The 13,630-nt window shown below is 41.9% G+C and overlaps 1 protein-coding gene across 1 annotated transcript in view; it reads left to right on the top strand.

Moving 5' to 3' along the window:
* The window catches only part of ASCC3 (activating signal cointegrator 1 complex subunit 3), a 214,471-nt gene that overhangs the window by 15,682 nt on the left and 185,159 nt on the right, over window positions 1-13,630 (top strand). Inside the window, exons 5-6 of the mRNA XM_083731023.1 lie at window positions 10,588-10,708; window positions 11,907-12,114. Of these exons, the coding sequence (XP_083587149.1) occupies window positions 10,588-10,708; window positions 11,907-12,114 (329 nt within the window). The remainder of the gene's footprint in view (window positions 1-10,587; window positions 10,709-11,906; window positions 12,115-13,630) is intronic.

The following is a 13,630-nucleotide window of genomic DNA, read 5'->3' as shown; positions in this document are numbered from 1 at the left end:
CCACTATGCCCCCAAGGTCTTGTTGCTTGTCTGTGACTGCCACTTCAGACCCCAAAACATATAGATAGATAGATAGATAGATAGATAGATAGATAGATTCTTTATTGTCATTACACAAGTGCAACATTGCACAAGTGCAACGAAATTGGATGCCATCCCTTAAAAACAACAAAAGCAACACAACAACAACAACCAAACAAACCACATTCCAGCCACACCCACACCCACACCCATCAAACTCCCAGGTCACACTATCGAGTTACTGCATTTAAGAAGGCCACAGCTCTTGGATAGAAACTATTTTTCAGTCTATTTGTCCTTGACTTGATGTTTCTGTATCTCCTGCCAGAAGGCAGTAGTACAAACAGACTGTGTCCCGGGTGAGATGCATCCTGCAGGATATTGTTTGCTTTCCTAAGACAACGGGAACCGTACAGTTCTTCCAAAGATGGGAGGGGATGACCAATAATCCTTTGGGCTGTGGTTATGACCTTCTGGAGCACCTTCCTCTTCCTAGCTGTACAGCTGGAGAACCAGGCACAAATACAGTATGTGAGAATGCTCTCTATGGAGCCTCGGTAGAAGGACACCAGCAGTCTCTCACTCAGATTGTTCTTCTTTAAAAGTCTGAGGAAATAAATTCTCTGCTGGGCCTTCTTCACCAGAGCAGTGGTATTTGCGCTCCAAGTCATGCCCTGATCGATAGTCACTCCCAAAAACCTGAATTCCGCCACCCTCTCCACCCGTTCCCCGTTGATATACAAGGGCTGAATGTCCGCCTTTTTTTCCCTGTAATCCACCACCAATTCCTTGGTCTTAGTCGTATTAAGAGCCAGATTGTTCTCTCCACACCAAGCACAAAGCCGCTCCACCTCGTCCCGATAGGCGGACTCATCCCCTCCTGAAATGAGCCCCACCACCGTAGTGTCATCAGCAAACTTGATGATTTTGTTGCTGGAATAAATGGCTGTACAATCATACGTATAGAGAGTATAGAGCAGGGGACTCAACACACAACCCTGTGGTGAGCCGGTGTTAAGGCTAAGGGCTGTGGACATATGTGACCCTACTCTAACCCTCTGAGAACGTTCTGACAAAAAGTCCAAAACCCAGAGACAGGTGGAGTTGGAGAGTCCAATCGCCTCTAGCTTGGACACCAGTCTATGGGGGAGGATAGTGTTAAAAGCAGAGCTAAAATCCACAAACAGCAGCCTCACATAACTCCCCGGCTGCTCCAGATGGAACAGAGCAGCATGGAGAGTGGTAGTGATAGCGTCTTCCGTGGATCTATTTGCCCTGTATGCAAACTGGTAGTTGTCAAAAGTTGACAACCCTTGTTGTCAAAGGTGACTCCCTTGTCATTCAAGGGTCCAGACCACCTCTCTAGAGTCTAGACCAGGCTTCCTCAACCTCAGCCCTCCAGATGTTTTGAGACTACAATTCCCATCATCCCTAACCACTGGTTCTGCTAGCTAGGAATCATGGGAGTTGTAGGCCAAAAACATCTGGAGGGCCGAGGTTGAGGAATCCTGGTCTAGACAATCTTCTGCTACTAATGTATTTAATTGCTTTATTTTGTCAGTGGTCTTTATGCTTTTTGGAATGTGCCGTCTGATTTCAAATGCACTTTCCTAAACCCTCTAGGACCTTGAGGGTCACATGTGGTTTGGGGATGTGTAGTTTGAATTGGAGTCTCCCACCATTCTGTTACCGTACTTCCTTTCATTGAATTGGTTCCTTTCCAAATTACAGGCATGTTACCATAGCTCCCTCTGCTGGAACTCGTTAACATACTGGTAAAAGAATTCCATTCAAAAATAAAAACTTCTTTCAAATCTTTATTTCCTTCTGTATCTGCACTTGGTACCAGACTACAGTGGGACCTCGGATTAAGTATTTAATTGGTTCCAGAGGTCCGTACTTAACCTGAAACTGTTCTTAACCTGAAGCACCACTTTAGCTAATGGGGCTTCCTGCTACTGCCACGCCACCAGAGCACGATTTCTGTTCTCATCCTGAAGCAAAGTTCTTAACCTGAAGCACTATTTCTGGGTTAGCAGAGTCTGTAACCTGGAGCGTATGTAACCTGAAGCATATTTAACCCGAGGTACCACTGTACTTGTAATATGCATGTTGCTTGTAGTGTTGTCCTGTGAGGGTGTGTTTGTGTCCCAAACTGCAGTCAGAGAGATTGCCATAATGTGTCTCGGAGCACTTATGGCAGGGTGAGGAGCTTAAAAACCCTTTCCCCTGTGTTTTTCTTTCTCCAATTGCTGAAAATCACCCCCACATTCCCCCCTCCCTCTGGTCCTGTTGCTTTTTGTTAAATCAGTTTACGGAATAACATTGTGTGGGGGTGTTTTTCAAAGTCCCCAGGGAAAGATTACATATGATTTGGTGCTGCATGTAACTTGGCGCTCGCTTTTTCCTTGTAAGAAGAAATCATGTTGAATAGCTTTTCACAAGTGAAGGGGCTCCTCTCATCTTTTCTGTTTATTCTTAGTGGATCCCATCTTATTTGCTGCTGCTGCTGCTGCTCCTTCAAGATGCATTATAACTCCTCCAGCAGGCTAGCTAATGTGGTACCTCCAAATGTTATTGGAGAATAAATCCACCATCCCTAACCATTAGCCATGCTAGCTGGGACTGATTAGAGTTGGAACTCAGCCACATCTGGAGGGCACCATGTTGGCTATCTCTGCTTTACAGTGTGACTGACCTTCTGGGAATCCTCCACTAGTTCCCCTTTCTTGACAGTATTAAGCACAAACAGCTTTTAAGCCCTTTCTTGGCTTTTGCTATCTTTCCTGTTGTGTTGATATCCAGTAGAGTTTCCAAGTACTTGCTTACTTTAAGTAGCTCAAAACACCTTTATATTTTGCCCTCATGCTGGGAGACAGCATGCTGCCAGAACTTCCCTTACTGTGATGGCATCCATACATAAGCTGGGGTTGTCTCTTTCACTGTTGAACGTTGTATAATTGTTTCCTCTCGATTTAATTTCTGTATCCTGCTGTTTCTACAACATTTGTTTGGTTTGCCAAGTTGAGCTTACAAATACTATAAAGAGAAAACATCCTCGTTTTGTATCTGTATTTTGCCCAGGACAATGGAACTTTGTACCACCACAGTAGATACAGTATAAACAATCATGGCTTCTGTCCTGCCCAAAATTGAGTATACTCATTTTTCACTGAAATTATTGAGATATAAGAGCATTAGTTTTATTTATTTATTTAGCTTTATATATCTGGCAACTTTGGGGTCACATGTCTTTTTAGTATGCCGGAATCTCATTTGTTACTGAAATTAACCAGAGAAATTTGCACCATCAGCTAACAATGATTGTATATAAACATGGTGACCTTTGTGCAACAAGATTTTGGTACCTAGCCTTTTTCGTAAAATTGTATAGGTTGGGTTATATCTGGCTAACTCAGAAATAGACATGCAGAAATAAGAGCATGATTTGGTTCAAATTGAATTTTGAATAAATGCACAATTAATTGTTACTGTTTTGAATATTATTGTGCTATTATCTTTCTTGGTGGGCCATGCAAACTGCTAATTTGAGTAATGCTTTTTATTGAGTAGGGTAGAGAGCGCTGGGGATGAGTTTATGCAGGGGTGGGCAACCTAAGGCCCATGGGCCACAAGCAGCCCATGAGCTGCCCCCGAACCAAGCCGCCCACTTGGTGTGCTAAACCGGTGTAGTGTGGCACTGGGACTCTCTTCCGTAGTGTCGGAAATTGCGTCTGCACATGCACAGACGATGAAAATCGTGTCTGTGCAGACACTGATGCCGGAAATCATGTCTGCACAGATGCTGGAAATTGCGGGTGCATGCGCTCACAATCCAGCCCACAGAGGAATCTCCACTGCAGTGAACCTTGCTGACCCCTGAGTTTATGGGACCCATGGGGGGGGGGTGTCCAAAGAAAGTTTGGGAACTGGTGCTCCAGCTGCTACGGTTGAATGTAACTAATGTCTACTTTAAAAATAGTGGGCTGTATCTACATGTGATTTCTCCGTTTTTGTTTTGAATAGTTTCAGGTACTTTTATTATTAGATTTTCCCCCCTTTGAAGTGTTTGAGGTGCTTTGCAGTTCTTTGTCATTTTAAGCTTAACGTGCATGTGCAGAGAAAGTGTGTTTCACGGGCACAGATTTTTGTCAGACACATTTTTCACTGACCTAAAGGTTTAAACCCAAATGAAATCTATGGGCTGTTTTGTATATTGAGCACTAAAGGGAAGAAATTGAATTCTTTTAAGTTTCCTTGCCTTGTTGCGATAAATTACTCTGTTTTTCAGATAAACTGAAGAACCAGAACATCTTCATGGATAAATATCTTCTGAATTACTGCCTAAATAGTGTACTGATTTTACTACAGATAGATTTATTTGTTGGGGTGGGACTTTTGGGGGATGGGGGAAGAATGTTCATTCAAGATGTGTTGCTGATAATTGGATATAGTGTGTTGGCATAGAGAGTATCACATTGCTGTTTACAAGAACTTTGTTAGGCCACTTTCTTTATTTTCCTGTTGCAGATGGGATGAATCGTGGCCCATTGAATAGATGTGATAAGAAGATTCTTAAGAGATTCATGCTTAATAAAGATTCATGCTTTATTGGGGGTATTCTCTACTAATCTCATTAAGTTGATGAGTTCTTAATTGGAACTGTGGTTTGGATCGAGAACACGTTAGTCATGCTTGGTCATGACTCACTTATTTTGCAGCCAACTCAATCTGTTTCAAGAGTTTTAAATGCTTTTGTTTTCTTTTTTGTGTTCTTTCATCACACCATCGAGGATAGGGAAGATTGAAAACTCAAATAAATACAGATTTACGGCAATGATATCTACATAATGTTTGTTTTTTTTAAAAGAAAAACACAGGGCAAAAGCCTCATAGTAATTTATAGTCCTGTTAATGGTAGCTGGGACGTGGGTGGCGCTGTGGGTTAAACCACAGAACCTAGGGCTTGCTGATCAGAAGGTCGGCGGTTCGAATCCCTGCGACGGGGTGAGCTCCCGTTGCTTGGTTCCTGCTCCTGCCAACCTAGCAGTTCGAAAGCACATCAAAGTGCAAGTAGATAGCTACCACTCCGGCGGGAAGGTAAACGGCGTTTCCGTGCATTGCTCTGGTTCGCCAGAAGCAGCTTAGTCATGCTGGCCACATGACCCGGAAGCTGTATGCCGGCTCCCTCGGCCAATAAAGCGAGATGAGCGCCGCAACCCCAGAGTCGTCCGCAACTGGACCTAATGGTCAGGGGTCCCTTTACCTTTACCTTTAACCTGTCTTTAGATTTCATAGGGTAGTCTTTCATTGACTTAGGAGTGGACTCTGGGAGCAAACTCAAGTACAAGAATGCTAATGAGGACATTCTCAGTAAGTAACAATAGCTAAAAAGTCATGCCACTCAGTGGCGTAGCGTGGGTTGTCAGCACCCGGGGCAAGGCAAGTAATTTGCATCCCCTAACCCGTGGATTTGCGCCCCCTAACCCCCAGATGTTGCGCCCGGTGCGGCCGGCCCCCCTGCACCCCCCACGCTACGCCACTGATGCCACTGTACAGTAAAGATGGGATGCTAATGAATGCCTAGGAGTAGATAGAAATATATTGTGTATTTTACTGCATAGCTACAAAGAGATCATGTCCATCTGTAGAATCTAGTGTGGTTGTGGCAATGTTTGTTGCCAGTTGGCTAATTTAGGTAGAGAATTATGGAGCTACTTCCAAATGTTTTGGACTACAACTGTCATTTGCTGATGGTAGTGCAAAACACCTTGAGGGCACCAGGCTGGGGAAGGCTTGAGCTAGATCTTCTATAGGGAAGTTTGTGTATTAACAGATTCTCCATATTACATACCCTTCTTCTGAGACTGATGGGGCCAAGTTCAAGACTAAACAGCCCAATGGGCCTTTAAAGATGTCTCCTTGCCTTTTCATTTTAGGAAGAGATCACACATTTGAATTTGATTACCCCTGAGAGCTAGCAGGCAAGGCCAGCAGGAAGTGTAGGTTGGAGTCTGTTGCAGGGGGAAGGGGGTTCATAAAGAGCACAGAGAGATGGGCAAAACTCATAAAGAATTTCAGTGCTCCATGGCTGTTTTTTTTACTTTAATCTACTTTTAATCTGCTTTACAATTTACATTTAGCATTCTAAGCTTCTGGAATTAGGTTTAATGTAGATCAGCATCATCAAGTAAAGAAATGTATTCTGGTAGGAATGTATCATTTATTTACGTTACATAGAATGCAAATTGTTTTAATACATGCCTATGTACAGTGTTTTTTTCTAATATCAGAAAAATGTATGAAAATCTAGCATGCGCTGTTGTTTATAACAGTGGGGAAATTGGGTTTTAATTGTCCCGAAGCAGATGCTTCCAAATCTTACTCTGCAGCCCACCTCTGCTCCCTGCTGGCACGCTGCTCTCCAATAGCATCCAAAGCTTAGTTTCTAGATATTAGCTGGTGCCCTTTCTCTCCCTCTAGATCAGTGTTTCCCAACCTTGTGCCTCCAGATGTTTTTGGCCTACAACTCCCATCATCCCTAGCTAGCAAGACCAGTGGTCAGGGATGATGGGAGTTGTAGGCCAAAAACATCTGGAGGCACAAGGTTGGGAAACACTGCTCTAGATGAATCAACATGCAATGTTCCCAAATGCCTTCCAGCTGCTGCCTTTCTTCCTAGTTGAAACAGAACCAAAGGTTTACTTGGAGCGTTTGTATTGCAGCTGCTTTTTGTCCTACCATGAGCAAAGCTTCTGATCCACTATATAATCAATTGGTTTCTTCTGAAATGGTGGTGGCGGCATTTATAACAAAACTGACACTAAAATTAGGGTCTTGAAAAATGACATTTTTTGCAAAAAATAAGTAGAAGATTTTTTAAAGTTTATGACCTATATCTATAAGTCACCAAAAGTTAATATTAATAGCAAAACTGAGTTTTGTTTTGTTTTTTGTGGAGGAAAAAGTATATATTAATAAACTAATAAACTATTAATAAGCTATCTATTAATAATCTATTTTACTTCAGTTTTGGTCACATGCACTGTTGAACTGGAGTGTGTTGATATCAGTAACAACATCGTCATCGTCGTTTAGTCGTGTCCGACTCTTCATGACCCCATGGACCAGAGCACACCAGGCACTCCTGTCTTTCACTGCCTCCCGCAGTTTGGTCAAACTCATGCTGGTAGCTTCAACAACACTGTCCAACCATCTCATCCTCTGTCGTCCCCTTCTCCTTGTGCCCTCAATCTTTCCCAACATCAGGGTCTTTTCCAGGGAGTCTTCTCTTCTCATGAGGTGGCCAAAGTATTGGAGCTTCAGCTTAAGGATCTGTCCCTCCAGTGAGCATTTAGGGCTGATTTGCTTAAGAATGGATAGGTTTGATCTTCTTGCAGTCCATGGGACTCTCAAGAGTCTCCTCCAGCACCATAATTCAAAAGCATCAATTCTTCGGCGATCAGACTTCTTTATGGTCCAGCTCTCATTTCCATACATCATTACTGGGAAAACCATAGCTTTAACTATACGAACCTTTGTTGGCAAGGTGATGTCTCTGCTTTTTAAGGTGCTGTCTAGGTTTGTCATTGCTTTTCTTCCAAGGAGCAGGCGTCTTTTAATTTCGTGGCTGCTGTCACCATCTGCAGTGATCATGGAGCCCAAGAAAGTAAAATCTCTTACTGCCTCAATTTCTTCCCCTTCTATTTGCCAGGAGGTGATGGGCCCAGTGGCCATGATCTTTATTTTTTTGATGTTGAGCTTCAGACCATATTTTGCGCTGTCCTCTTTTACCCTCATGAAATGGTTCTTTAATTCATCCTCACTTTAATTCCTCCTCACAGTAACAACATAGTTCAACATAATCACAATCCTTCAGAAAGCTACTCTCGACTTCATTTTCATTGTTGACTTGTGTGGATCGAAAAGAAGTAGATCTTTCCCCCTCAGACATGAAGTGTCTCCTTTTGGTATTTTCATTCATGTGTTGAAGACGCATGGGAGATCTAATGGGGGTGGTCCTTAATGGTTTTAATAGTTCATTGTTGGACAGTGTCACAAGTACAGCTATGGTATGTTATATCTGCTGGCAAAGTTGACAGGGGTCCACACATCTTATATGTCTAAGGAGCATGTGATCATCTTGCGGTTCAAACAACCTTACACAAACAGGTTGGAATTGGCCGACATGTGTCATGTCATCTTAAAGCTTCTAGTAGGACATACCTTTTACAGTTGCTATGCTTACAAGTTCAGTCGTGCGTAGAAATCCTTTGGCACATATGACTGAGTCTGGAAATGCAGCACTTATTCTGGACCCTGTTTTGTGTTGTCTTCCTCATGTAGCATTCCACCACACCTTTCCATCTCACATGTGGCCATATAAGACCTATATCAACTGGCAGATCTCCACACGTTACTTAGTAGCAAATGGGGTTGGGAATTTCAGTCTTTTAGTGGTTTGCTAGAACTGATGAAAATGGATGCAGATACAGTGGCTGAGATCCAAAGATCTGCTTTAGGTACACTTTTCCTTGTCTTTTTTTTTTTCTCCAGCAGACTTTCCTGCCATATGATGAGAAGCTGCTTTTTAAAGCCCCCAGGGTCTCAAAAGTGGCTTGCTGGTTGCTGTTTGAAAAATAAAAGCTCAAAGATTTTTTGAGCATGCTGTGCTTTGGATCCTGATATATTTTCTTATATAAAATACAGTTGCTCTAGACGAGGGATAGCCAATATAGCACCCTCCAGATGTTACATTTGGCGCTTGACCACACTGGCTAGGGCAGATGGAAGTTGGAAGTCTGAATAGCATATGGCGGCTGCTGAATTGGATTTTCCTGATCTAGACATCTGCCTATGGCCAGGAAGGTGATTTTCATATGCCATGGAAGGAATAATATGGTGTTCAGTATACAGGCGATGCAGTATAAAGGCAATAATTTCTCTTGTTTCTGAAAATGATTCTACCTATGTCACTTCATTCCAAACTTATCAAAATAGTGTCATGGTACTATTAATAATTACAGCTTTACTGGGAGGGTTGCTTCATTTTGAAATGCGTACTGTGATTCACTGGAGTTTTGATAGTGGAGTATCACAGCTTAACAATCTTAATTAATGTTAATCATACATTTTCTGACATGTTGCACAAAGGATTTCCATGCCTCTGTTTGTGTGAAAGGAGTGAAGGCTGTGGCAACTTTGCAGTATTGAAACAATCACTTCATTTCTGAAAGCCTGATCCATATGTGTCCTTTTATGTATGAAAAGGCAGTGTCAGTAATGGAAAAGGTAAAGGAAACCTTTATGTTTCCTTTTTTAGGTGTAAATTTAACGTATTAAGTATGAATGTGCCAAATGTATATGTTTGGCAACCCTCAGCTTATAAGTAGAATCATAAAATTGTAGAGTTGGAAGGGACCACGAGGATAATGTAGTTCAACTCACTGCCGTGTAGAAATATTTTGCCCAATGCTGGGTTCAAACCGACAATCCTAGGATAGAGACTCATGTTCTACTTCCCTCAGATCAGTTGACTTGTTACCAGGGATCAATTACCATTACTTCCATATAAATAGCCTGATTTAACTGAGAGGGGTTGTTGGCTGATCCTATGGGACATGTGCATGGTCTGGGGGGGGGGATTTCCTAGTAGTATCCAGGCATTTTGTAATGTTTTATGTGGAAGCTGGTATGTTATATCTGGACATCACAATCACCCTCTGCAAAGGTCTGCTGCCATTTGCTAGTGGAATTTCCATTCTCACTCCTCTGCTTGTTGAGTGCTCCTGTGGTCAGAAAAGGGAGGTGATTTTCACTGGTTTCCTCCCCACCTTCCCCCTGTTCCACCTTCTACAGCTTTCTGGAGGTTTTGTCAATCCTCTGCAGAACATTTGGGGTGGTGGGATTGGTGAAAAATTCCCCACTCTTTACCTGCAGGAATGTGTAGTAAATGGGGTTCAACTCTGAATCTGGCCTTATGCTTTTAGCTATACTGGAAAGCAGTGTGTGTGTGTGTGTGTGTGTGTGCGCGCGCTACTCGTTAAGTCTGGATTATCATTTATACATTACAGATCAACTGTTCTGCCAACAGAACTGATATTGTGTCAAGAAAGTCTCTTTTTTTAAATGCCTTGATTGATCTGGACTCATCTCCCAGCACTAATCAGAAAACTAGTGTGAACTTGGGCTTCCATGTGTGAATCATCTTTTGGATTGGATTCTGCATAATATCCCTCGTAAGCAGTCAGTTTTGTCAGTGCTGAGAGCAGCCGCCATCTGCATGCTTGCTGCTTGGTAGCGTGTTGAATCTATTTGTGTAAACGGACAGAAACTTTCACTCCTGAAAATCAGCTCTTGGGGGGCATCCTTCGATGCAGCCGCAGAAGTATCCTCCATACACAGCAGCAGCATAGGTGATAATGGGTCGTGGGAGCTCCACATGTTCTTAGCCTTCTTGATCACAGCTTAGTGCCTGGAAGTTGTGAACAAGTACAATTCTGTAATGTATATTTCATCCAATAATTGATAATACTAAGACAATGGCTTTTCCTTCCATTTCTTTAGTTGTTTGAGCTGCTAGGACCTGAGGGATTTGAACTCATAGAGAAACTCCTGCAGAACAGATCAACAATTGTGGAGAGATCTTTCTCGGGACCAAATGATTATAAGCTGCAGGCTCTGCAAGGTAAAGTAATAGCACACAGGGTTTTTACTAGTTGCATGGCTTAATTCTTGGTTAAAAACTTAGCAACACCACTCACACAGGGGAAAGAGGTGGTCATGGGTATGGATGGCAGACATCCAAAAATAACTTATTTTAGTGTATTTTTTTAAAAAACAAAACAAAACACATTTTCTAATTTGAAAAGCTGAATACAATAACTTGAGATCACAAATTTATTCTTCAATTTTTCTCCTTTTCCAAGTTCATAGTTTTAGTAATTTTTTTTAAAAAAACTTGTCTGAAGGCCAGCAATTATTAGTGGGTTTGCTGTAACTCCACAGTTAAGGGTATATGGTTTCATAGTGAGGGAGAGTACACACAATCACATCTCAGCTTAATAGGCTGAAACACGATGAAGCCTCTTCTCCCCTTGCATGAGCCTGAAAACTAGAAAGTCTTCCTGTAACTATAGTTTTAATAGTTTGAAAGAAATAGAGAAACTATTATTGGCACACTTTGGAATGGGCTATTGGGAACTGACTGCTTTTAATGGAAGGGGTGGTGCCATGCTGGTTTTTTTTTGTAATTATCAGTATGTTTTTAATAAAGATATTTTAAATTTATTAATGTCTAATTCTTATTTAATCATTGCTTTTTCTGTTTTTTTGCTGCTTTAAGTTCCTTTGAGGGGAAAAGGTGGGGTATAAAGAAATATACAACAACAAACCAAGATATTAAACCATGGTTGTCTTAATTTCCTAGTTTATTCTGAAGCTATTAATAATAGTATCCTAGTTTTGATTAAACTAGGAATAGGAAGCCTTGCTGATTAGTTTGATGATTCCTATAAATGAAGGAGTGAAGGGGCTGTATATGCAGCCAAAAGGCTTGTTCTTATCTCAGTTTATTAAGCTAAGATTCAATCATTCAAATGAGGTTGAATGTGTTGTGGAAAACAAGCTGGTTATACTGTATCCACTTCCTTCCTTACCCCAGTGCTAATTATTTCCCAGTATGGGAGGTGAACCAAATGTTTCAGAATGTGTCAAGTAACTTAACAATATTTTAGAAATCTAAAAACATTCTCAAAAGAAAGCTCCCCCCTCCCAACTTTTAAAAATAATGTTCCAGGCTACTTAGAAATTTAATAACTTTGCTAAAAGCTCACATAGCAGACAGCATGATGCTACAAATAGCTGTACCCTTTTCCATGTTGCAGAACAGTTCAGGAAGCTTGCTGGAGAAAACACTAAGCCAAACTATGGTTGTCAAGTAACAATCCAGTCTGAACAAGAGAAGCAGTTAATGAAACTATGTCGTCGTGAAGAAAAGCGGAATGCCCGGCGAGAAAAACGAACTGGGGAGGATGGAGACGTTTTTGTTGATGGAGGAATGTGCTTTGATCCCAAAGAGCTCCGCAGTCAAAGGTAATAAATGCCATCAGTGGAAAAATGCTGTTCTTGTTAACTTTTAATGTATAGTAAGCATTTGTTATCTCATAGTGCATCTTTAGGGATTAGATAGACCTGACCTTCAGGGCATGTTTTATTACAACTACAGATTATTTTTGGTTTGAAACAAAAGAGCAGTGATCTGCCTAATTACATTCTCCACAGTCTAACCCACACAGGTTAGAGGTAAAGATGCAAAAGGCACCCTATCATTCTTGGGTACTGTCCATTTAGTTTAAAACATAAAAGGTCTATATTAAGTGCATTAAAACTGTCTGTCTCATCATTAGATCAGTCCTTTTTCACATTGCCATTGTATTATGGATGAGGAGTGGGGCGTGCAGAAAGCTTGATTACAATATTTGTTTATTTCTAAAATAGGATGTAATTAGACAGGTACATTAGTGGAAGGAGAGTGGTAAGAGTGGATGATCCCTTCCAATAGTAAAGACTTTGCATCAGTGCAGAAAGGAATGGGAGCTGGAATGGCCCTCACTTTGCCCCTATATTTGTTGGAACCATCCCATTTTAGGGCTTGCACCACTGTGCTGCTGGGGGATATTTCTGGTGGCAGAGGATTGTCCTTGGCCACTAACTCTTGCTTGCTGGCGAGAGATGCTAGCTGGCTGTCAAAACACAGCTGCACTCTCTTCCTTGTTTAAGCTAAGCCTGCCTCTTGCTTGAAAATCACCTGAGCTTCCCTCCAGTCCAGCTGTGAGTGGAACAGCGGTTACCCTTGCCAGCTCCTTTTTCTTTGTTGAAGGAAGAACCTCCTCCCCTCTTTAAAAGATGTTGTCAGGCTTCCTGCGTATGCCAGAAAGCAAGTGGGGCATGTCCTTTAATGGGCAGGCTGCGTCCTTTACTCTGAACAAGTGGAGAATATAAAGGGTACGAGAAAGATGAGGTAGTGAGAGAAGGTGAGGAAATACAGTGGAGGAAGTGAGGGAGAAAGGTGTCAGGGGGGCAATGAAGGTTGGGCTACAATTAGAGGCTCGTCGGGGAACAGTAAGGTGTGTAATAATAAAGCCAAAAGCTTTTTCTTCTTTCCATTGTTTTTTCTACTTCCCTTGCCCCTTCAACCTTTTCTCCAACCCCGTATGTACCCGTTCAGTGGAAATTTCTGGGCTATTCACCCTTTGATCACCACCTTAATTAAGACGAGCACCATTCATTATTTACTTCCTGAAGCGAGAGCTCTTGGTTTGACCAGCATTTTGCAATCTTCTTTTCCACCCAACTCCTCTCCTTGCACAGTGTTGGGTTTAGCATATTACACTTTGCTTACTTTTTACTCATCAGTATTTTGGTGCAAGTAATATTTTAGCTTAGATGCTATTTGAGTGATAGGACTCCATCTTTCTCCACCGTAAATTTTTATTCTCAATCTTCTTCTCCCATCTATAAAAGCTGCTCAGTGTGTGAATTGGCCCAAGTTTCTTGCAGGCTCCCGACTGGCTTTTTTGTGGTTTGTCAGGGTCAACATTCAAAAAAA

This window comes from Podarcis gaigeae (assembly GCF_964106915.1).
Source record: "Podarcis gaigeae genome assembly, chromosome: 3".
In the NCBI taxonomy this organism is placed as follows: Eukaryota; Metazoa; Chordata; class Lepidosauria; order Squamata; family Lacertidae; genus Podarcis; species Podarcis gaigeae.
The sequence above is the reverse complement of the archived record's forward strand: the minus strand, read 5'-3'. Positions and strand labels throughout refer to the sequence as shown.